This window comes from Drosophila navojoa, chromosome 4, assembly GCF_054131105.1.
Source record: "Drosophila navojoa isolate 15081-1374.11 chromosome 4, UAZ_NAV_1.0, whole genome shotgun sequence".
Taxonomy (NCBI): Eukaryota; Metazoa; Arthropoda; class Insecta; order Diptera; family Drosophilidae; genus Drosophila; species Drosophila navojoa.
This window is the reverse complement of record NC_142892.1, coordinates 12,357,835-12,383,474: the sequence shown is the minus strand read 5'-3', so window position 1 is coordinate 12,383,474 and position 25,640 is coordinate 12,357,835. Positions and strand designations below refer to the sequence as shown.

Below are 25,640 nucleotides of genomic sequence, written 5' to 3'. Positions count from 1 at the left end.
GCTGCCACCCACAGACAGAGCGACGGCGACGTCAGCTAACAACGAGGAGTAGTAAGACGACGATCCATATGTCCATATGTTCGTATCGTCCCAGAGATCTCTCGCTTTCGATTGGCTTTACGACGTCGTGGCTTCGGAGACACAGACATGGCATGGGTTTTGCGGGGGGCTGTGCGGGGGGTAGTGCATTTGTCCAATCTGACTGCGCTTTATATTTCGGCTCAGCTTTATCTTGCCAACTGATTTTTTTTCCTCCTCTTTTTTTCTGTGCATTTCATTTCGTTCGCTTCGTGCTGCAAATATGCAAAAATTGCGGCACGGTGCGGGGTAGGGGACTGCACGTCCGTGGCACACGTTTCGAGGGCCTTTCGTGTCATAAATGGCATAAATATTCCAACTTGACCGGGCAACCTAAATATTTACTCCTTCAACTTCAACTGAGCAAAATTATAACAATGTACGATGCGAAACTTTCACTTTTTGGCTGTGCAGCGAACGGATCTTGAAATTGAAATTAAATCGTTTTTCATTTTAATGCCTTGCGAGGCGCTCGCCTTGGGCTTATGGCAGGTCCGAGTGCGGGCCGATAAACTGGGGTGACCCATCAAATGCAGAACAAAAGCCAGGCCTGTAGGAAATTAATTAATCAATGACTTATTCATGGGCTCAATTTGCTGAATTGTTTTTCCGTTTTTGTATTTTAAGCAAATAGTAAAAGGCAATTAAATATTTGTCTTTATTTCATTTATTTTATTTGAAATTTTATTTTATTTGTTTTATGATTTTTTTGTTGCGATTTTCTTTCTTTTTTTTCTATTTTTAATTTGCTGAATAATTTCTGCACAATTTATTGAAATGAATCGTTTTTTGTTTCGGATTTTGTGTTTACAATTTGTCCATTTGTCCAGATAATTAGTTAGGCTATATGTATGCTAAATTGGAACATTTCGAGTTGCATTTAGTAGTTGAATTGGCTCGCTTGCTATTTATGAAACTGGATGTCCGTCTGTCTGTCTGTCTGTCTGTCTGTTTTTGTCATCCCATTGTGGATGCTAGTTAACATTATAATTATTATAATTATTATTATGATTTTTATTGTTATGCAGTGAAAAGTGCATTTAATGAATAAATATTTAAAATACAATATTGCAGATGTGTTTTTTGTTTTTGTATTCATTTTGTTTCTAAAACTAATGCGAAATTGCATTTAAATTAAGCAAAAGATTAAATCGAATTATTACGAGTAATTTATCATTTGTTTTTTTCTTTTTTCATAGTTATAGGCTGTTTTTTTTATATAATTCTAAATAGTTTGTACATAGCAACAATTGGACTTAAATGACTAGTCTTTGGCTGTTGTTGTTGTTGTTGATATTGTATAAACAAAACAATAACTTGAACTTTAAAGAGGAATGTTCCGTTTGCCTTTTGCGTTAATACAATGCTCTACATAAATTATTTACTCTCAAGTTGAAGAAACTTTTCGCATTGAATTAATTGCTAATTGGAGCAAAAATTGCAGAATTGCAAAATAAGTACATATATCGTATATATATATTTATTTATTTACAGTGTATTTACATTGTTTGCTTGTTGTTTTAAGTACTTTTGTTGCTGTAGTTTAAGCTTATTTGATATGCATGACATGAATTTTGTATTAGGCTTTATTGAATGCAACTGCAAATGTTAAATGTTCCTGGGATTACTACAAATACTTTAAGAGATTATATTAGGATGGCAAAGCCTTGCTGGGCATTGCCTTTAGACATTTGGCTTTCATAAAGACATTAAATGCCCAAAAGTAAGGACGGCCCATATAAAATGCTGCCAATATTTGCAAAGCTTTCGTTTTTGAGCTTAGGTTTTATGTATATATGTATCTACTCTCTCTCTCTCTCTCTTTCTCACTCTGTCGTTCTTCGGTCTTTTGCTATGGCAATACATACACACACATCTATCTATATATAGTATATATAAACTATTTGCTTTTGTAATCACAAAACAAGAGGAATGAAGTGAAAAGCCACAAAGTTTTGTGCCATTTGCAGCCGAGAACAAGCCAGCAAACACAGTGCCATACAAGCAGAGATACCAGTTAACACACACACACACACAGACACACATGCATTGACAAAAGCTTTAAACGAAAATATCTATGTAGATGGGGAGAACAGTAGTTGTATCATTGCAATTGCATTGAACGACTCATAAATACCCTGTGCCCAAGCAGAACAGCATCACAGTGAAAACAAAATCCTCTTTCATATATAGTTAAATCATATATAGTTAGATTAACACTGCCCAGGCATATACAATATATATACATATATTACTCTAGCTAGCTCTTCTACATAGTCCACATAGTCTCCATAAGGTCTGTCTCTCACTCATACTCAGACTCGCTCTCACATATGGTATTTGAAATGCACACACACACACACACACACACACAGTTTAACAACGATTTAAACTTGTGGCATCATCGACACAGCAGTTGCCAGTAACCAGTTACCAGTTGCCAGTTGCAAAAAGCTGAAACAAAAAGCACGCCCTTTATTTGCTTTAATCTGACAAAATCCCTGTACTAATGCCGAACGGCAATAAAGGATAAAACGTGCAAGGCATGTAAAGAGCATGCTGCCACACACATAACCCGCCATCAGCAAGAGTAAGCCATCCCTCTCGCTCCCTCCCACTCTCAGTCTGTCTCCATCTCCTGTAGGATACCCAGCTCTACCTCCTCTGTCTGGGTGTCGGTTTTTTTGGTTTTGCTGGCTGCTCCGATAGTTTGCACAACGGAAGTGGAAGTGACACTAAATTCGTTTCGGTTTTCCCAATTGGAGACATAGACACTCACATACACTCACACTCACACACACACACATACTGTGGCTGTCAGTCAGACACTGAAGTGAATCCTTAGATGCTTATGGACTGGTTTGCCGGCTCCAAGCAAGAAAACAAAATAAACTTCACAAAATGTTACGTGTAATCCTTTTTATGATCTGCACCAGAATTTGTGTGCCGCATTTTAAGCAGCCCGTGTTGCCAGTGCCGATGCCAGTGGCCGTGTTGCTGCAGCATGTTGCCGTGCAACATGTCACTGCCAGATCCAGTCGCTGCTGAGGCTGCGCCGACGCTGACGCGCCCAGGCGCAGCTCTCGGCCAGCTCTCAGCTGGCGACCACCATGGTGCCGGCCTGTGGCCAGTGGCTGGCGGCTTGGACTTCGGCTTCGGTGGGCGCTGGCGATGACGCCACCGACGACATCGAATCGGAATGGGAATTGGAATTGGAATTGGAGCTAGTGTGCAACTGCTGTGGCTGATGGTACTCGGGCTCCTCGTATGCGGCGTCCTCCTCGCAGTCATGCGGGTAATGCGGCGGCAGGGGCGTCTGCTGCTGCTGCGGCTGCTGCTGCTGCTGATGATGATGATGATGATGATGGTGATATGGATGGAAATAGTGTGGCTGCTGCTGCTGCTGCTGCTGTTGGCTTGGCGGCGCGCTGCCTGCCACCGATGGCGACACGGCCAGCATCGGTGCAGATGTGGCCGCCAGCGTGGGCGGCATGGGCAGCGGCAGCGGCATTGGCATCGGCATCGGCAGCGGCAGCGGATGCAGCCCGCGTATGCTGTCCGCCGGGTGCGCTGTATAAATATTGCTGCGTCTCAGATGATTGTTGTTGTTGTGGGCGCTGCTGCCGGCTATCGGAGCACCGGCACTGCTGCCCGTGCCGGCGCCATTGCTGTGGGCGCGCTTGTTGCGCGACCACCACTGCACGTGAGTGTCTGCAACAAGAGAGATGGGGGCACAGATGCACAAGACTGTGGCAACAGTTGGAGCAACAGCTGCCGCCGCCAGCTATTGCCGGTTGGCTCAATACTCACCATTGCGATTGTTGGACGACTTTTTGCGCCGGCAACGCACCACGGCAATCATGATGATGGCGCCCAATAGCGCCGATAGAACTGACACTATGATCAGCGTCAATGGCCAGCCCAGCTCGGTGGCCTTCTCTGCAAGAGCGGAACAAGCAAGGATATCCGGTTAGAAAATATTTGTTGCCAATTGACAGAGACAGACAGAAAGAGAGAGAGAAGGAGAGAGAGAGAGAGAGAGTGAGAGGGAGACTCACCTATCGTGCCCTCGAACATGAACGTGCTCTTGGTGGGCATGGCCCAGGAGCATAAATCACATGTGGTTAGGCCATCGCTCAGCACGGGCTCGTCGACGAAGAAGGGCGGCCGCGGGGGCGGCGGCACAAAGCGTCCGTTCCACAGGCCCTGCTCGCTGGCATCGAAGGCCATCGGCGAGCCAAACAAATCGTCATCGTCATCGAAGATGTCGAACGTCACATCCCCAAAGCCGCCCAAATCCTCCGCCGAGCTGGCCACCAAGCTCTCAACGCGCGGCGGGCTGAACGTGGGCAGGGCGGACGATGATGCGACGGATGCTGCGGATACGGATGCGGACGCAACTTGATTTACAATGTAACTAAGGCGGGCATCGTTGCCAGGCAGGAAGCTGACCATTGTTGGCGATGTCGAGCTGACACTGATGTTGGCAATTGATGGCATACTGTGTGCGGGTGGGTGGGGGACTGTCGTAGGGGGAGGTAGCCGACTCCTGATGCTCTTGCTCTTGCCAATCCTTTGACTGCGCTGTTGCCAGTTATCGCCGCTGTCTACTGCAGTTGTCTCTTGCACATTTTGAACGGATTTGCGTCAGCCTCACTGCAACTCCTGCAAGAGAGAGAGAGAGAAAGAGAGAGAGAGAGGGAGAGAGAGATAAGTCCATGTTAGTCGAGCCAATTAAAGTCTTAATTGTGCTGTCAATATGAAGGCTTTCACAATTCTCATATGTTTTGGCTCAGCCTAAGCTCAGCCATCGCTCGTACGCTAATCCTGCCCAGCCTTGGCTGGAGTCGACGCTGGCGTCATGCATCCTGCCAGAGCCACGTCAGCAATCGTTTTTCTCTACCTATTTCCAATTTGTTTGCCACAGCTCCGGCCATGCCCACTCCGGAAGATACGTTTAGGTACACGTGCAGCTCTACAGCAGCCGAGAGCCCCCCATTTCCCCGTCTCACAACTCAGGCTGCTATCGTTGTATCTTTTCAGCTGGAAATTGAATTTTTGAACAGCACTCGATACAGCTCTTACGGCGCTCCACTGCGCCCCCCGCCCTCAGCTACCCACATCATCCATATGGCAATCGCTGCTAACGAGAATTGACAGCTTGACAGTTTGATATCAGTCTGGAGGACAGCATTAGTTACAGTTGCTGCTATTCTTCTACTGAATGGTCTGCTCGCATTTGCTTTATTAAAAAACACAAACAGACTAGGCGGGAGGAGGGGACAGGGGGGACTCATCACTTGACTAAGCGAACTCAATTTGCGAATCGTTGTGAAACAATAATCATGATAAATTAACACTAATTTGCAAGCGACAAGTGCTGCACTTACATTCCCTGCCAGTGGCTTAGCTGGACGGGCGGGCTCTGCTCGCAGGTATATTCCAGAGGCCAGTGCTAACTAAGCTAATCACTGGGTGTAAGTGTGATGGAGAAACATCGTGGGATACTTTCAATTTGTGGGAAAAATATCTCTTCAAAGTTGGCTCTAATATTTCGAGATTTACAAGCGCAATTTAAAGACAAATTTGGTCGCATCATTCGCAGCTTTATCAAGTAAAGTTTCGGCACTGGCCGTGATGCGCCCCTTTTGGCAGCGACGCCTCTGTCCGGGTGAGAGCCAAGCGCTGGAGCATTCGGCACGTTTCTGGCATTAGCAGTCTGAACAGTCGCCGAACTTCAACGCCAAATGAAAAATGCAGCTCCAGGTGAGGTCTCTGCTACCAACAGAAAATGCCGAAAACCAAAAAACAAAGTTACTGCTGCACTTGCCACGCCTCGTCGCACACACAGATATACTCCTCTATAGTGGAGATAACTGTGTAGCTATAGCAATAGATGTAGTTACACATATATATATACGTAGAGAAACTGGAAAAGTTTTCACGTGGCAAATGGTTAAATAATATTTGTGCCAACGGCTGCAACTGCAACCAAACTCCGTGCACCACACAAAAGGCCAAATGTGGGCCGAGGTGGTGCAGCCGGTGGCGGCATTGAGTGGAATGGACTGGCGTGGAGTGGAGTGGAGTAAGCGATATTTAGTCATTCTCGAAAATGAGAAAACGTGATGCGCATAAATTGACGCCGAGAAAGAAAGAGAATTTCGCCGCACGCAAGCGAATACGAAATGCGAATCTTTTTGAATGAATGAACACACTCGCACACACACACACACACACGCACACAGTGACAGCTTGAAGTACCTGGCTGCTGTTTACTCCCAGTTGGCCGTGTGGGTGGCAGTTACTCTTCTTCTGCCGGCTGGCTCATGCAGCTCGGCTATTAATAAATTCATTTCGCTGCATGCCTCAGATAAATTGTAAAGTCACGTGAATCTCTCCACTCTGCAGTCGTTTGTTTGATTTGTCTTTGATGGCAGTCGCTGTCGAGTGGCTTTGACTTGGGCAATGTTGCGACAGCTGTCAGCTGCCAGTTGCCCGGGTTGCCTCGGTTGCCCGGGTTGCCCGGTTGCCTGGCTGCTGTCAAGTGCGTGGGCGTCGTCCAATGTCCAAAACGTCTTCAGTTTCAATCGTTTTGGCGGATTCGTGCCTCAGGCGGGCCAAACCGGCTGCCAGCCAATGTTTGCCAATTGAATGGAGCCGGCACGACGCCCACCACCACCAAACAGCAAACAACTCAAAAAAAAAGAGAAATAATAATACAATACAATGTAACAGTACATATGACAATACACAACAATAATACAAATACACACACACGCACACACACACACGTGCACAACAAATATGCGTTTCATTGTTGTTGGCAGAAAAGCAATTACACATGTCCTACGACTGCCCCGCCTCGCTGCGTACGCGCTGTATATTGTATTTGTATTCGTATTTAAACATACCCACACACACACTCGCACATACAGCATTTTAATTAGTGCAAATGTTTGAACATTATTTTCGCTTATACATATATTCCACATATTTTTATTTGCCCTGTGCGTAAATATAAATGGGGCCATACATATTGAAATTTAATACGATATGAAGCCAAGCGACGCAGCACACACACACACACACACGCACATTCGGCCCCCTTATAACTATGCCAACATGCCAGAAAATAACTACATAAACATTCGGGCGGGGGCGATTGCCGAATGTTTGCAATGCGAGTTGGCTTTTCATTTAATACAGAGAATTAACTGCGAACTGCGAACTGCGAACTGCGAAATGGAACAAAAATAATCATAACTGCTTCTATTTGCATTGCAGGGGCGAGCTGAACAATAAAATTAGCGGAAAAATGCCTACAAGGCCAATCAATGGAAACAGTCCAAGAGCCAATTAAAGAGACAACAGCAAATCGAATTCTATAGACAATATACACACATACACACATACATATATACAACTGTATCGCTGTCTACTCAATAGACATCTCGAAGAGTTGAAAGTTTTCTTTTCTAAACCGCAGCCAAGATCTTGTGAAAGTTGAGCAACAACAAAAGTTGGTGAACAAATCATCGCGTTCAGGCGTGATAAAAATAAACAAACAAAATATGCATACGATAAGAGTTAACGGCCTGAAATGGTCTGTTAATGTTTATATTTGACTCGTTGTTCCACAATATTTTGGCAAATCAAAATATTGGTTGGCCGCCGCAGACTGAATTGATTTTGGTATTTATGCATTTTCCCACGAGTGCCTAGCGTAAGCGAGAGCCAACGGATAATATTACATAATGAAGCGCCAAATTTGCGACCATCAACAAGAAAATTCCAGCTAAGGATGCGTAGGCACAGCATTCCAGAGCACAGAGCACAGAGTGGGTGGAGAGAGGAGGGATGGGAATAGATGGGATGACGCCCACAATCAAATTTGATTTCGCTTGCTGTCAGTTTGTCTGGCATTTTAAAGCATCGTCGAAGGATGTTCATGTTTCAGCAGAGAGACGTGCCCGGAATTTTGCCTTTGCCTCTTTCGGCTTTCGTTATTCGGTTGAGCTGTGTATTTTTTCAGGACTTGAGTTTCTGGTCTGCGGGCAAGTCATCTACTGGAATTCCCAGGGAATAAAACAACACAGGGCAGCAAAAAGGACAGACAGTTGTTGTTGTTGCTGTTGCTGTAGGTTATGGGAGCTGGGCAGCCATAATTTGCACTAATAATGAAGCAACTGGGAAATAGAGACTCTCGGCCTGTCATGCCCGATGACTAGACCAAAAGCTCGAGTAAAAGGTCTGCACCACTCCACTGTGTAATGGCCGAGCTTTAGCGTCAAAGTAATTGAGTTAACTAGCAAAAATATAATAGCATTCCATGACATTGAGGCTGATGATAGTGATAGAGAGAGAGAGAGCGAATGGGAGAGAGAGAGAGAGAGAGAGAGAGCGAGACAAGCAGTCAAATCCACAGACAATGACAAGCGGAATTAAGCTTTCGGATACAAATGCAGCTGAAAATTGAAAAATCTATTCAAATGCCAAAGCGATAAAACAGACAAACTCGACCAGAAAAATAGACTTACATTAGTTATTAGTAAGAGTGAGAGAGAGCGAGAGCGAAAGGTCTTGAAACGAAATCAAGGAACTGCCTCAAGTAGTTGCTGCTGCGGCTGCTTCGGCTGCACCGACTCGCGTGGCATTTCCAAAGCAAATTAGTTGATTTGTATGCAGCTGGGCCTGGGCATGAAAAACTAATAGAGTTGTATAACAAGTTGGACCCAGCCAGCGGATAGACTGGAAAAAGAAATCGTCTCCGTGGCGGCACCACTTCGACAACTGATAAACTCAGCGTTTTATTGCCAATTCAAATTCAAATTCCGATTCCAATTCCAATTCCAATTCAAATCAATGAAGGGCTAACGAAATTTGGTTATTTATGGTTGTCGCACAGCCCATCTACAGATCGTTCAGTCCGATCGAAGCGTGTAAGCATTTTCAACATATGCATAACATTGATAAACGAACCTAATGAAGCAAAAGATCAAGCCACTTGATGGCTGCCACATGACGAGGCAATAGAAAGAACAACAACAGCACAATGGATCGGGCGACCCAGAGCTGAGGGCTCAGATTAGATAAGCGATTTAACTAGGCTCTAAGCCCGACATTGTCGGAAGGGAAGCCTAATAAAGTAATCAAAATGTTACTTGGTTCAAAGAAAAGAGAAGAGGAAGAATGTCTAGTTTGGACTAAACTGAGATAAGATTGCAATTCCATTTGACTGGGGGCAGGGGGGAAACTGAATGGAAATGCTTTCCTCAGCCAACCTGATCAAATGTGATTGGACGACTTAAGCTACTACATGGGAGGGTTTTGCTTTTATAACTAGCTCCATTGTAAATTGAAATCAATTTTCATAAGCTGCAGCTTAAGTCAAAAATTCATCAAATGTGGATAAGGAATGCAGCCAACTTAAGGCTGGCTTTCAAACATATTTCGTCAAGTCTTGGGATACACACCCTCGCACACACACACACACACACACACATAGAGCGTGTGGGAGCTGGTTGAGCTAGCTGCCTGTGTTCTCAGATTCATAATTTTCAACAAACAAATCGCTTTATAATCCCTTTTCAAACACACAAACGACAAGCGAGCTGGGGAGAGAAGACGGCAGGCAGGCAGGCAGCCTGACTGACAGAGAGAGAGAGAGAGAGAGAGAGAGAGAGAGAGACAGACAGACAGCCACTTGGCTTCATTCTAATCCTTGGCTGTCAATAAGACATTAATGCCTCAGCTTCACACACAGCTCAACTGCTCAGGCGCTTGAAAAGGATTTGGAGTTAGGGTCTTGAAATTTCGAAATCGAGTTGATGATGCCCATAGAGCCCTGTAGATGTGGGTGATCGAGTTACAAGCGCTGCGCTGCTCGCGCTTTGTTGTTCGGCCTTTGATGAGTGAAAAAGGATGCCAGGCAGTCGCTTAGAAACGACCCACACTTGTTGAGCCACAGCTAGGACGGGACGTGGAGGGGGATTTCATATATTTTCTAGAAATGTCTTTCAGCAAACGAAACCACTTGAAGTTTTTTGTTATTTATTTATTTTATTATTTTTTTTTTGGCTATGCTTTGTACTTCATATACATATTTATGACAAGTTTTATTTTAGTCGAAAATCGAATTGCGACTTGCAGCTGTTGGAGCCATACACAAAGCTGCTGCTGGAGCTGCTGCTAGCGCTGCTGCTTCTTAAAGCTTGCCAGAGCCTTTCCCCAGTGTCTAATGCAATTTGCTGGCGCACAAAACTCAATAAAGCAGCCAGCTGTAGGGCGAGGCAGTGTGGCAGGAGCAGCAGTTGATAGATTTGCCAGGCAGCCGCGGGCCACACACGCAGCGAGCACAAAGAACGAGATGGAGCCGGAGCCGGAGCCGGAGCCGGGGCTGGAGCTGGCAAGGGCTCTATAGCTCTGCTTCAGGTGCTCACCGGGGCTCACCTTTTGCCTAGGCACTTTGCTTGCAATCATTTTTCTTGCACAATGGCTGGGAAGAGGCCAAGCGTAAATGGATGTGCAAAGAGGGAGATAGATACAGGTAGACAGATACGGAGAGGGCGAGAGTGAGAGGGAGAGAGACAGGAAGAGCCACGCGCAAAGGCAGCGCTGCAGGCGCTGGCAGCTCACAGAGTCGCGGGCAGCAGGATTCGGATTCGGATTCAGAATCGGATTCGGGTCCAGGGCCTCTGCAAAGGTCCAAAGCCAATAGAAATCATCAGCGCAAAGTAATGAAAAGCAGCAGAAAGCGTAAGATAAATACGAAAATCAATATGTAGGCGTAAGCAGCAGCAGCCAGCAGCATCGCCAGCAGCAACAGCAGCAGCAGCAGCAGCAGCATCCATAAGATACAGATACATAAATACATTCGCAGCTATTGGAACAGGAAACATAAAACGAATTAATTCCACGTTGTTAGCTGAGAGCCTGCTACGCAGCAGCTCTAATCGAAAAGCAAGTGAAAACAAGGCTATCTGGCCAGACCATGGGCGTGGGCGTGGCTGGCAGGCAAACATGTTTAGGGCGTCCAAGGCGTAACCACCTCCACCCATCCCTCCTGTAGCCAACACGACAGTCGACACAAATCTTGGCACATAAAACAATTAGCAGGCAGGCGGAGGGGGCGGCTTATGTGGATTAAAGTAGGGGGAGTGTATGCGCGAGTGTGTGTGTGGAAACAAATGACAATCCTACAGTCGAAATTAGTCTGCCATATAACACCAACACACTCACACACACACACACACACACGCACTCATTTGTTTTCTTTCTTTTTGTTGTTTTTTGCATGGCGCAAGTCTAAATTTATGAATATTAAATGAGCAAAAGCCAAGCTCGGCCGAGCATAATTTATAGCACATGCAAATGCCTCATATATCAACGAGAGCGTGAACTCATAAACCAGAGAGACCAAAGAACTGACCACCGACCACTGGTCAACTTGGTTAGCTGGCCGACTGGGGCCAGGGGTCAACAAGGATAACACAATGTCAAGCTGGGCTGGGCCCGAAAGACAAAAGACAAACAATTTCCAATCGCAAGCAAAATATTTTTCCATGACATTAATGGCCCACTGACCAAAAAGCAGTCCAAATACAATTTAAGGCCCACCACATATGTACATAGCTATATATCAAGCGGTGTCTATATGTTCGTGTATTTTGTTGTGTCAGGCAAAAAAGAAAGAGAAAAAACAGTGATAATAGGCGGTCACAGGGCACGCAGGGGTGAAGGGGTGGCACTATGTCATCGTGCTGCCTGCTTGCCTAACAAAACAATAGATTAACGCGCGTCCTGCTTTTGCCTGGGTTCAGCAGCCAAATTGCCAAAAGGTCAAACACGCCGTCGACTAATAGAGAAATTGGCCAAGCGTGTTTAAGCCAAGCAACTGGCCAGAAATACAAGCAAATGCTATCAGCTCCACAGATCAAATTAGCTGCTCAAGAGACCATATGAAAATCAAAATGTCTGCTATGAATATATGTATGCATATAGTACCTGAGTGGAAAGTGAGAAGCTACTGACTGAAGCTGAAGACATATTCAAGTTAATAGTTCCTAGTTAGCTGAGGAAAGTTCTTAAAGCCAATTGGGGCTGGTCCATTTGTCATGCGGCCATAGAGTCTCATTCAAAGGCCATAAAAACTTCAGTCGACTGACTTCAATTAAATTATAGGCAAATAAATTTATATAAATATATTTGCTTGGTCTGTGCAAGCGCTTTTTAAGCTCGTAAAACAAGCAAAAGCCAACTAAATAAACCCAAAGCAGTCAACAATATTGGCTAAGAAAACGTCAACAATAACAGCAACAACACCAAGGGAAGCAGCAGCAGGAATGGCAACAACAAAGATGATGACGATGAGGAAAATTGCCATCAACTTTAATTGAGTTGAGAAGGCAAAGCAAGGCCAGGCCAGGCCAGAGAACAGGGAACAGAGGATAGAGGAGACAAATATCTATAAAGCAGGGCAGGATGGGATTGAGGAGAGAGGACAGGCGACTGGCGACTGACGACTTGAGACTGGAGACAGGAGACTTGAGGCTGCAGGCTGGAGACAGGAGCTAAGCTTAAGCGGAAGGAATTTTAGCAAATTAGATTGTTTTCCACTTGAGTTCGTTTTAACGCTTTCGAGTCGCGTCAGTTGGACTTTGGGAGTTCAAATTGTAGTCCAAGTTGAAGTTGGCTTTGGAGTTGTTTAGCTCTTATCTACATTGTTGTATTGCCACCCGCAACAACAACAACAACAACAACAGCAACAGCAACAGCAACGACCATCATCAGTCAACTGCTTGCCAGAAAATTGATGATAATAATCGCACGTAGCGGGTGGATTGCACTGGATGCTGGTGGTGCGCAGTGGAGCAAACGTTTGATGGTCATGGCCAAGCCAAGCCGGCACGCTAATGCCACGCCAGACCTAGATGATGGCCCAGCCGCCTCCTGCTGATGCGCAGCAGCTGTTGCCAAACACCTTGTGTCAGCGCATCATTAAAGTGGCCGCCAAATGACATTCTCGGTGGTGCGCTGATTGGGCACAACAACGACAAAAAATGACGCGAATTTATCTCTATTACAGTTAGCTGGTGTTGCTGCTGCTGCTGCCATGCCACGCCCCCCACTACGCAAACGCGCCCATCATTTGTTTTGTTGACATGTTGTGAGGGCGTGGCAGGCGGGGAGGCAGGCGGGGAGGCAGGCAGACAGCCACCCAGCCAGCCATGTGATACGGCTGATACGCATTCGAGTCGACAGCTGAGCGGCTGAAGCTAAGCGCGTTGGACTATTTTCCGGCTAAAATGATTGATGGCCAAGCGAATGCTCCACTTTAAAATGGCCAAAACAGAGCAGGGCTGGGCAGAGCAGACGAAACAAAAAATGATACATTAAATAACGGCGCAAATAGCGAAGCAAACAAAGTAATGGAAACAGCAATAGATAAATCGAGGGCAAATACTTGAAGCTTACTTGCAGAATACATGAGAATTGATAGATTAACCAGAGAAGTCTCAGGCGATATAAAGAGAGAGAGAGAGGGGGAGAGAGAGCTCTTAGCTCAAAGTTTTCCCATAATGTAGTTTATTAACATTAAAGAAAAGCCAACTTTTAAATGCTTCATAACTTTCGAAAACTCTCCCGCTCTATCTCTCTATCTCTCTTTCTCACACACACACACACACACATTCCTGTCGTCTGCTGATGATGAATCAACATAAACAATTTTCCCGAAATGTAAATATCATAAAAGATTGTTAACATTAACTGTCTAATTTGTTGTCATTTCGGCAGTCGGCGTCACGTCTAAGAGCTTCTTCAGTAGACAGCGGACAGCGAACAGCGGACAGCGGACAGCGGATAGCGCTGGACAGCGCAGATAGCAATAAGGCGGCGAACGCCTGCAGCGATTCTGTCGCTGAAACAGCTAACAACTGACAGTGGAAACGTGTTTGGGCGACCCGCACGCTAATAACTCGCTTTTGACGTTGGGTTTGCTTAAATTAATGACAGCCGAAATCATTTTAGCCAACTTAAATCACATAAAAAGGGGGGAAAAAAACCAAAAGCCTAGGTAGCTTGTTCGGGGCGAGGGCAAATGCCAGCCAGCCAGACAGACACTTAAATTTTGGACAAACATTAATAAGCTGTGGGCTTTTAAGAGTTCTTTCTCTCTCTCTCTCTCCATCCACCACATTGCATGCATAATTTGCTGTCCAACGGTTTCCACTAAAAGTTTTCACGAGTGACGAGAGCGTTAGGAGAAAGAGCTACTACTATGACTACTACAACAACAACAACAACAACAAGAAGAGCCACGGCTTCTGGCAGAGTCGCTGCTCTGTGTCGAGTTTTAGATGCTTTTTGCAGGCTGGCCATGAGAATGAATTTGAAATGGAGACGACATGAAAAACCTTTTATCTAAAAGTGCGCCACTCTCTGGAACCGAAAAGATGTCTGTATTAGCCAGCCGAGTGCAACTGGAAAGGGAGCCCAAGCGAAGAGCCACCAAAAAGCCAACCACTAAAACACTCGGCGGCTCAATAATTTGTGGTTGCATTCGGAAACAAATAGCAGCCAGAGGAAAGAGAGAAGAGAACTCAAAAATGAAAACAAAAACAAGAACAATAAAAGAACCCAACAAAAAGGAAAAGAGAAAAAGAAAAAGAAAAGAAAAACGTAGCTATCTCCACGTCAAGTATTTGTTGCTCTGGCCAGCCGCTAATTTAGTTACTAACGCCCCGCACTGCCTCACCTGGCTGCGGCCCGATCATCATGTACCTGCGGTTCGACCTGACTGCAGTTAACTGTTTCAGTGTCTGCTAGCAAATGTGTAGAGCAGAGACGCCGCCGCTGATGATGATGGCTAATTAGTTGAGCAGTAACCACTGCCACGCCCCCACCCCGCACGTACTCTAGTTTGGCTGAACTGAAATATCTTCATGTCTTAATAGCTCCACACTTACATTGGGATTGTCCCATTGTTGGCCGAAAATTACAGCACATTAAATACCAAATGAATTTACGAAAAAAACAGGTATACATACATATATATATGTATATGTATTTGATATAAAAATATTCTTCTTGGCTCACGTGCAACCGCAATTTAATTGCTCTAATAAAAGTTGAACAATTTTTAATGCTAACGCGCACACATTTGGCTGGCAATCTACATTAATCAGCATCGGAAAAAGTTCGGCAGACAAAAACCAACAAATGGCCAACAACTATATATGTATATAGGTGTATATGTGTGGCAAAAACCCAATTGTATATAGATCTATATACATGCATATGTATATAGTCTGCGTCTCTTTGCTTTACGTTAATTACAAAATGTTCGTTTGTGGTTTTTGGGGTTTGTTACGGGTACAAAAACAAAACAGAAAATCACAATAGGTTGATATTAGACTAGTAGATACCCTAGCAACAGCTTTTGTTTTACTTTAGCTGCCTAGCAGTTGCCCTGTAATGAAATTCTGCATGATATCTGTTTTGCACTTCCATTTGCTTTTACTTCCTTATCTCTCTTCTCTTTGCTGAACATATACGACTAATAGATAGCCTAGAATCTGCAGGAGCTACATCAGCCACTCTACCTCTTAGTTGCTTCCACTGCTAATACTCATTATCAATCACAGCTTCCATGATTGCAGATACCCTAAGACACCCCCAAGATATACCCTGTAATCCGTATCAGTCACCCAGCATCATAGCTGCTGCCAGTGCTTATAAAAACTTTATTGAAATACTTCTTTACGACTCAGCCGCAGCATATACGATTAGCAGATGCCCTAAACTCTAGCTACACTCCTTTATGATTATTCAAATTTGGGGCAAAGTCAAACTTTGCTCAACACTTTTTTACGACTATTCCATTTGCTGGCAAGCAGCAGCACACCTGATTCGCATTTCAGCCTCGCTGCGTTATATATGGCCTGCCGCATTTCCCAAGCATTTCCACTTTATTTTTGGCAACCGCAAATTCGGAGCCCTAAACGAATTTTCAAATATGCAAAGCGTATAGCATTTCTTCCTGCTCCCCACGCCCCCTGCCATTCACAGTTTGCACCTGTCTGAAATTAAATGCCAACACCTAGCCGCAGCCCCGCCTCCTCGACACACACACACACACGCAGACGTGTGTCTATTTGTTTTAATTTTAAACAAGCAGTTTTGGGGCCCCAGCGCCTAAGCCGCAAAGTCGCAAAGTTTCAACCATGCCATAGGACACGCTGGCAGGTCCGAGCCGGAGTTGGAGTTGGAGTCGAAGTCCAAGCTGGGGCAGGAGTGGCAAAGCCAAAAAGCAGCCTTTGGCAAATGATGCGTGAAATTCAATACAGTAGCTCGGTCTACGGTAGGGGCAGTGGCAGGAGCAGGCGGAGAGCGTGGCTTGCCTTAGTTTGGGCTTGGATTTTTGGGTTTTTGCTATTCCGTTTAGTGTAAACACAAAACCACAGAAAGCATTAAGCGACTTGCTGGCAGGATCAAATGTGAGTGTGTGCAGGAATTAACTCAAGGATACCAACACACGCACACACACACACACAAGACGAGGAGATAGGAAATGTCGAAGGGGCTGCCAGACTAAGTGTTTCTTGAGTTTGTCTGTTTGTTTTTCGCTTCCCTCGATGTGTGAAAAGGCATCAAATGGCGTTAAAAATGTTTAAGTACAAACACACACACGCACACACACATACACACACACAGTGATACACACTCTTGGCGAAATGTTAGCTGAGGGTTGCGGGTTTCGCTTCGTATTTTATTTTTTTTGGACTCAGGCTCAATTTCTGTTTCTGGCTCTGCATTCGAGTGCGAGTTTGGCTCTGCGAGTGCCTCGCGGTCGAGCGGGCCATATAAATTCCATTGATTGTCGCCAGCCGTTTTGTATGACAAGCTGCTGCTGCTGTTGTTGTTGCCTTTTGTATTGCTGCTGTTGTTGTTGTTGCGTCTGTTGTATGACTTCTGTGCCTGCCACGCCCTGGCCTGCCTTGCCACTCACCTGCCAGCGAGTGTCGCGTCGCCCGCATGTCACATAAACCGCAGCAATAGCAGCTCTGCCCCATACCCACATCCCCCCCTTCGGCAACCGCCTCACTGCCATCCCTCTGCTGTTTAAGTGAAGTGTGAAGCGGAAACCAAACAAAAGCCGCCTAAGACAAGCTGCAGGTAGAGAGACACAAGCACAACAGCAGCCCTCCCCAGCTCAGCTCAGCTCAGCTCTGCTCGGCTCGATTCGGCTCGTCTCAGTTCAACTCAGCTCAGCTCAGCTTCAAGTTCTGCTCAATTCCACTTCCTCCAGCTACGAGTCCGACTCCTGCACCAGCTGCCTCCGTCGCCTGGCTTTGGCATAAGCAAATTTTAATATGCATATACAATGACATTCCGCAGTTTCTTCTTCGGCGATGGCAATTCTCTCGCACTGCGGCTGCTGCTGCGGCGCTTGCTTTTCTCACTCGGCTGTTGTTTTGTTTGCATTGTCATAAAACAAAAAGCGAACAAGAAAAATCTCAGCGGAAAAGAGCTGCAAATACTCACAGAGCTTTGGTCTTTTGTCCAGCCAAATAGGCACCTTTTTCACACCTCCGCCCTGTTTGTGTTTTCATCTCTCTCGTCTCTTCTTCTTTTTTTCTCACACACAACTTTTTACGCTCCACAAACTATGCCAAAAAAAAATTGAAAGAAAGAGGGGGCAGCAGACATTTTTCGGGCGCCCGGCAGACAGCCCTCCAACGGCCCTTTATTTGAGTTGTCGCTGCTTACTTAACAACTTGTCGCCTAGTGCCTCCCCCAATCACCCGTCCCCTCACGCCACTGCACACACCGTCCTGCTCTAGCAGGCGCATTCGAAAAAACTGCTGCCATGTCCTTTGGGCAAAAGCATAAAAAGTTGACACGGGCCGCAGTTTGCTTCACTTTTTTCTTTATTTTATATTTTTTATATATTTTTTTCCTCCCTCTCTCTTTGGCCTTTTTTGCATAACTGGCTACAAATTTCTTTGCTGCCAAGTTTTGTAAGCGAACACGTTGGCAGCGGAGGCGTCTGCGCGGAGCAGGAGTCGGAGTAGGTGTCCACTAGGGCCTGTCGTGAGGGAAACTAATTTTTAGACACGCGCTGAACGTTTTGCACTTTTTTATGCCTTTGTTGTTTACTGAATGACTTGCAAAATGTGTTAAAGGTTTGAAAATTTTGGTGGTGGCAAAAAAATGCAAAAGAGAAGCTGAGCTGGACAGGTAAAAAAAATATATATATAATGAATTTTTAAATAAATTGCAAGTGAAGTGGAGTGAAGCAGGACATGCAAAGTGTGTTTAGGGCATGTCAAACAAATATTTAGTTGAGAAAGAAAGAGAGAGAGAGAGGGAGAGGGATGAGTACTACCCTGAAAATAAAATCCCTAAAAATATATTTAATATTTATTTAATCACACTTCAGCGTAAAAACCGTGAGCCAACTTTGTGGGCAACATGAAACGCATGCATGTTATCCTTTTTGGCCGAGCGAGGCGGAGACAGGAACAAAAATGCCAATCTCCTTTTAAGCTGTTCAACAAAAACTTTCACTTTGTTGTCGAACAAACGATCAACGCCAGAAGTTTCGTTTAGCACAGGCAACAATAACGAAATAATAATAATAATAATAATAATATAAAAAAAAGAGAGGAGAGCAGAGCAAAGTTCTAAAAAGTTCCTGTATTAAGTCCATTTAACCCGCCATTGAACTTTACGCCTCAACAGCCACCTAATGCAACAAAAAAGTGCAGAAAAAAGGGCAAGGTGGAAAAGCTACCCGAAACCAACAGAAATATAAAAAAAACTAACAAGTTCTTAAAAACTTGCCACAGGCAGCAACAAAGTAAATGAGAGAGAGAGACAAAGAGAGAGAGAGACGAGAGAGGAGAGGGCGGAAGACAAGCAAATGGACAAGAATGGAAAATGAAATGGAAAACTTTGTGCCAACAATTTTGTCGAGTAAAAAAAAAACGAATTCAATAAAATAACGCTTTCGTCTGAGCAACTGAGGAAAACTAACAAAAAAAGAAGAAGTGTAGTAGAAGAAGACGTAAACTTTTCCTGACTGTGGACAATTTTCATGAAATTTGCCAGAGCCACGCCTCCCCCGGCACCGGCACCGCCGCACCGAGCACGGCCTTAAACTTTAACAATAGCAGTTGGCGCGTGTGTGTCGCCGTACGGAGGAAAACCTCAAAAGTATTTCAAACGGGCCAACAGAACGTGGCCAGAGCTTCGAGCACACTATTTGTACTTAAAACAGATCCATATATTGCTGTTGTTGTTTGTGTGTGTGTGTGCCAGCGTTTATACTGCTTACAGTTAGATAGATAAACATTTTAGCCAAAAGAGTTGCAGCAGCAGGCGAACGTCTGTAAGGAAGAACAAGATGGGAATTGCAGTTGGGAGGAGGGAGGCAGGAACTGGGTGGCAGCCACATTGTGTGTGACTCGCAGCGGATGCATAATATGCCAGGGAAAAGAGAGAAAATAGCGCCAGGGCCGAGCAGAGCAATGCAGCATATGCTCCAATATGCAGCAGTAGCAGCAGCAGCAGCAGCAGGAACGTAGTCAAGGGGGATTCGCATGCAATGATAGACATAGCTCATTATATATATAGCGCATTAGCTTAAGTTCATGTTAAAGAGAGCATTCGAACAGGCCCGAACCCTTTTGGCTGGCGCCACTGTGCGCAACGCACAACTAACTATTATCACAAGATAAATGCCAGTGCCTCGCATAACTAAGACTTAGCCAGAGACAACGAGGATGCTGCAGCTGCAGCTGCTGCGGAACATAACTGCTAAGCCGACAGACAGCCAGACAGCCGGGGAGCCAGACAGCCGGAGAGCCAGGATAAGGCCATGTTTGAACAGAAAGGAGGAAAAACTGGCAGGCAAAGACGAAAAGGGGGGGAGCGGGGCTGCGGCAGCAACCTGCATTGATAGTGGCATCTGCTGCACGCTGAAGCCTTTTCGCCAGCCCGAGCGAGGCGAAGCCATAACGCCGCCTTGGCATTTTAATAGAGCAAATTTCAGTGAGCAAAAATGCGTGGAGAGTGAAGAGATCCGCTAGCTACTGCCAGCCCATCAAGGCCCGCCCCTCGCCTGCTCATAAAACTTCCAAATGAAGTTTGGGAAACTTTTTAAATGCCTTGCCAAGGCGTGCCATATGCCGGCAAAGCTTTGCGGGAGTAAGAATTAATTTTTAGCCAAAGCAAACATTGTAGAGAAAACAAAGTATATGTATGTATGCATGTATATGTAGGTATAGGAGACACAGAAGCGAGTGCAACAGTTTTAATATAAAGCGAAACGGTTTAAGCCACAAATTCTGATGCCAAAATGATTCGCTGCGGGCGGAGCAGCCCGAGCAGCTGCTGCTGGCCCCGACTAGAGCATAAATTATTTATTTAACTTATTAACAAAAACTCAATTCAGTCAGCTGGTAAGCCGCTCGGCTCCACAGACCGAATTTCTTAGAATCTATAGCAGAGCAGCGGCGAAACAGAATTCACTATGAAATTTTCAACTTGTCTGTCTGGCTGTCTGTTTGTCCGCTGGGCGATTTTTAATGGCGTTTGCTAAGTATTTCGATGAGGCGGATGGGGCGTGGCTCTACGCACTTGTTATGCGGCAAACAAGAAAGCCGTAGGAGGCACCGGAATGATGATGATGACGCCTACAACGTGGCACACGCCCACAAAAGAACGCCCCCGCTCCCACACACCCCACAGCCACACACCCACACTCATGGCCGGGCAGAGCATCTTCAGTTTCATCCGAATGCTAAATGGCCCCAAAGGACCTTGCGCGCAGTATAAGGACGCAGCTCGGCCAGCTTTTTGCAAATTTACGATTATGATTATTACAAGTCAACGTTTTTTTCTTCAGCTTCAGCTTCGCCGAGGGTTGGCCAACTGAGCGTGTGTGTGTGTGTGTGGGTGGGTGGATGGGTGGGTGGTTTGGCTTGCGCTTGTGCTTGTGCTTGTGTGTAGGTGTGTATTCACAGTTTGGCATTTGGACAGCTGCTCCGGGAAAGAAGTGCAAAGAATGCGTCAAAGTATTTTAGCACTTTGGCAGTGAGGGGCGCCTCGAGGGGCAAGGCGGGGGGAGGGTGGTTCGCAGAATTCACAGGGCTAACAAAATGTACAACAAAACTTGGGCAAAAGTTATTACAACTCTAGGCACTGATGGAGGCGGGGTATGCGCCATGTCTTACCGCATCTTGGCGGTAAGAGGCATTGACCTCCAGCAGGAGCAGCATCAGCAGGAGCAGGAGCTTGGTAGCCCTTGGAAATCCGCAAATTCCATGGGGCATAATAAACGTAAGATAAAAGTCAAAAAGGGACAAAAATTATATAATAAACTGTACGCCAAGTGAAATTATTGTATTTTGTTTCATTCAGACAGACAGACAAAGAGAGAGAAAGAGAGAGAGGGGGGAGAGTAAGTGGAAGAGAGCTGAAGAGCTGGAGTTGTTCTTCAATTTGATGTAACTACAATAAAAATTTTGACGAGCTGCAGTTGCTGTGTCGACGGCTTATAAATTTAATACCCTTCCAGAAGGATAATAAGATTTGAGCTTTAAATATGACGGAAAATATAAAATTGAATAACATAATAAACGAAATCAGGTTCAAGCAAAACTGAGTCTAGTTAACGAGTTTTTTTTCTTATTTCTCTTAATGTATTAAAATTCCTTAAGCTTTCGCTCTGCTTCTCAAGCTGTTGCTCTAGCTCTAGCTCTTCTTCTGTGAGTCTCCTGCCACGGCTCATATTTCAAAAGAGCAACTCCGACGGGCTGGCTGTGTAGGGTATTCAATAACTGTCATGCTTTAGTCAAATGCTTAAACCAAAAACTTTGTTATGCGAGACATTTTACATTTTGATATCGCGCTGCCACTCGCACAGCAACAACAACAACAACAAAAGTTTTTGGTGGCCCAGGCTAGGGGCTGGGCTTTGGACACACCTACACACACACACACTTACACGCGCACACACATAAATAAAAGGTATAACAATAACTCAGCCAGGCTGCAGAGCGAGTTGCTGTTGCTTATCAAGTTGGGCGCATCGAATGCTGTACAACAGAATGAACAACAACAACAACAGCAATAATAACAAGAGAATGTGTGTATACAATCGGAAAGAAGAAGCAGATGATGAAAGAAAAAAATACCAAAACAGTAAAATACCAAATCATAAAAGCATGACGATGAGCAATTTACAAAAGCCAAATACTGCCGCAGAACGAGATTCAAATCAAGAATCAAGAACGTGCGCCAGTTGAGAACCTTCAGCCCTTGGCTGGATTTAGGTAACTACAGTTGATATAGTCAGTAAATATATACGTACATACATATATATGTGTACACCTATTTATATTTGAGGTGCGTTTGTAAAAACAACAACTTAATGATTAATGATGCGCCTGCTTTTGTACGCTTAGGCCGCATTTCTCCCTCTCCCTCTCTCTCTCTCTCTCTCTCTCTTCAGCTTCAATTGAGAATTAAGAATTGAGAATTTGAGAAATCGAGAATTGAATTTGTTTGGGGTTTCTCCCTTTCAACTTGAGCTTCGATTGCTCGCGCACTTGTGTCTGGGTTCCCCAATTTTCCAGCCGCTTTCTAAGCGTAATCACTTTGTCATTGCCATCATTTTTCAGCATCAATTGTTGCAGCCGGGCAACATAAATTCACTTTTCACACAGACACATGGACTGTCTAATGGAATTGAGAGATAGAGACAGAGACAGAGAGACAGAGGGACAGACTGCAAGCCCAGCCAAGTTGTCTGCATTTGCCCTTTTGGGCGCATCGCCCTGTCAGACTGAATTGTCCAATTCCAAGTGCAACATATGGACATATAACGAGTCGATAGGTCTCGTCTCGTCTCTTGTCTGTTGTGTCTCTTTCTAGTTTTGAAGTGGACTTCCCTGGAATTGGCTTTGAAATGCCACAGTCAAAGCTTCGCCAGTCCAGTCGAGTCAGACAGTCAGCCCAGTCAGCCTTTCATCTGCCGCCAAGCAGATACAGCAGTTGCAGCCCCACAGCATCTGCCAAACTGAAACATAGAACAAAAGATCAAAGCTGAGGGCTGAGCGAACTCGCTTTCGTCTCTCTAACGAGCCCCAGCTGATGCTCGTTGGCTTATTGCTGTGCATAATCGCAAATGTTACGCTAAATGCATTGCATCGATCCGTGATCCATCTCCGAGCCCTAATGGGAGCGTGCAACGAATTGTGGTAGGCAAATGTCTAGCTGCAACTTAGCGCCTAGTTATGAAGGCGGCCTGCCTCGCTGCCTGCCTGACTCTGACAGCGAATTGATTGAGATACAACAATATTGCCCTCTCCCTCCCTCTCCCTCTCTCTCTCGCGCGTCCATGTACTCTTTGTACGCCTTGGCATCCTGTGGAGAGTTTGATGGAAACTCTTTAAAAAGAAATTAAGCCAGGAATATTAATGAAGACGAAGGTGTTTAAATCGAGAAGGGGCGTGGCATAATAAGGGTTAATAATGTTGAGCCTTCAGATCTTCGAGAATGTTAATTAACATTGAGTTAAGAATTATTTGATTGTATAATTAGGATGGCATTTGTAGAGGCTTCTTTAACCTATATATAATAATATTTAACACCAATTTTATCCAAGATTCTTCAACTGAATAACACACCATTTCATATTTAACTATCATACCTCCTGATGTATTCATATTTCTATACATGTAATACTACCTATACCAATTCCATTCTACATCCAACTTTAGTTTTTGATATTAAGCATGTCTGATGATAAATCTGCATATAAGAAAACTCACTTCCAGTGAATCTTCCACTACAATAATACGCTCAATTACCTCTTTAATCTATTTATAGTACCCCCTTAGTATGACTAGTGCCTGCTAGAAACTTGGCTGCACTTTTAATAACAGTACTTGCAGCAAGTCTATAAAACTTACCTAGTTGTTGCTCTCGTTGTTGTTGTTGTTGCTGCTGCAGTTGCTGTTGCCCGTCAGACTTGGCCAATTAGACTCTTTTGCCCCGTGTTTTTTTTTGGTTTATTTTACCAATTGGAATGTTCACCTGCTGAGGCGTTGTTGATTCGTCCTTTCTTTCTTTCGTACTTGCTGTAAGCGTAATCCCAAGACTTGGCTTAGTGTTTGCAAGGATAACGGTAATTAAACCGCAGCCTGGCCCGTACAAGGGGTCGCCATTGCATGCTTAGCACAAAATCGTCTTCTTCTTGATGTTGTTGTTGTTGTTGGTTGTTTCTAGTTGCTGTTGCTGCTGTTGTTGTTGTTGTTGTTGTTGGTTGTCGTTAGGTTATTGGCCGCGCCGCTTAGGTTGACACTTTTCAAACTTTTTCTTTTGGTTAGTTAAACAACTTTTTTGCCAGCACTTGGCAAAGACACTCGCACACTCGCACACACACACACACTCATGCACATACACCTGCATACACGTATATAGATGCACTTCCAGTATGCGCTAATTTTTTGCTGCTTTGCTTGCTTTACACTTTTTGCTTGGTCCGCGTTGTAAATCTTTGCGCGTTGTTGTTGTTGTTGTTGTTGTTGTTATTGTTGTTGCTGTTGTTGTTTTAAAGAAATTCTTTTGCTCAATGGCAAAATGTTTGGACGACGTCTTCGTCGGCTGTTTTTTTTTTTTCTTTTTTGTATATTCTTTTTTTTTTGCCGGATCTGACTCTGCGAGTCGCTCCTCACCTGGCGCTCTGGCTCGGTGGCTGCGGCTCTTCCGCAGAAACAAGCTTCCAAGCAGGTTGCAATGTTGCAAGCAGGATAGAAGGGGCGCGCCTGCTGTGGGGTTCGGGGAGCCGGCCAAGGAGAGTGGGAGAGAGAGAGAGGGGGGAGGCGGGGCAGCTGCGTCGGCGACGGTGGTTACAGCTACAATCTGCAATCTGTTTGTGGCATTAAATCAGTGAACCAAGACGCGCAGCCAGATTTGTTTATGCGGCCTTTCAACGTTTGCCAGCCAGCCAGCCAGCTTTGCAACTTGGCTCGTTGCAAGCGATGCAAATTTGTACAACAAATCAGCACTTACAGCTCAATTAACGCGAATTTCGGCACACAGGCACACGCACTGCCACTCAGATCGCAATGGATCGCCAATTATTGGAGAGGATATACAGGGTATTACTCACACACACTGAAACACTGAAACCGAAGCACTTGAATGGCTTGAAATAAATATAAAGCTAATCGCAGTTGTTGTTGTTGTTTACTTTTGTATTTATTTATTTATGTTGCTGTTGTTATTGTTATTGCTGTTGTTGTTGTTGTTGTTGAGCGTACGCGCGCCGCTGTTGTGGGTCGCTACGTTCCGAACCGGTTATAGGAATTGCCTTAATTCGTGTTATATTGTCCGGCTTTCAGTACCGCACGCCTCGACGATTCAGAGTGAACAGAACAAGTTGCGAGTTCGAGCCGCGACTGCGGCGTCGACGCATCACTTGGCCGGCCACTCAATGGAGATACCTTGGCCATGTCTAGCTGTGGGCCTCTGTGGCCAACCGCCAA

At 45.1% G+C, this 25,640-nt stretch overlaps 1 protein-coding gene across 1 annotated transcript; it reads right to left on the bottom strand.

Moving 5' to 3' along the window:
• Positions 1–796: 796 nt before the first annotated feature.
• LOC108652437 (uncharacterized) lies at positions 797–24,385 on the bottom strand. The gene is made up of 4 exons (XM_018102626.3): positions 24,063–24,385; positions 4,137–4,743; positions 3,889–4,017; positions 797–3,789 (listed from the first exon to the last, which is right to left on the bottom strand). Exons 2-4 carry the CDS (start codon positions 4,576–4,578, stop codon positions 3,173–3,175), a joined length of 1,188 nt encoding a protein of 395 aa, XP_017958115.1. The 5' UTR covers positions 4,579–4,743; positions 24,063–24,385; the 3' UTR covers positions 797–3,172.
• Between the last annotated feature and the right edge of the window lie 1,255 nt (positions 24,386–25,640).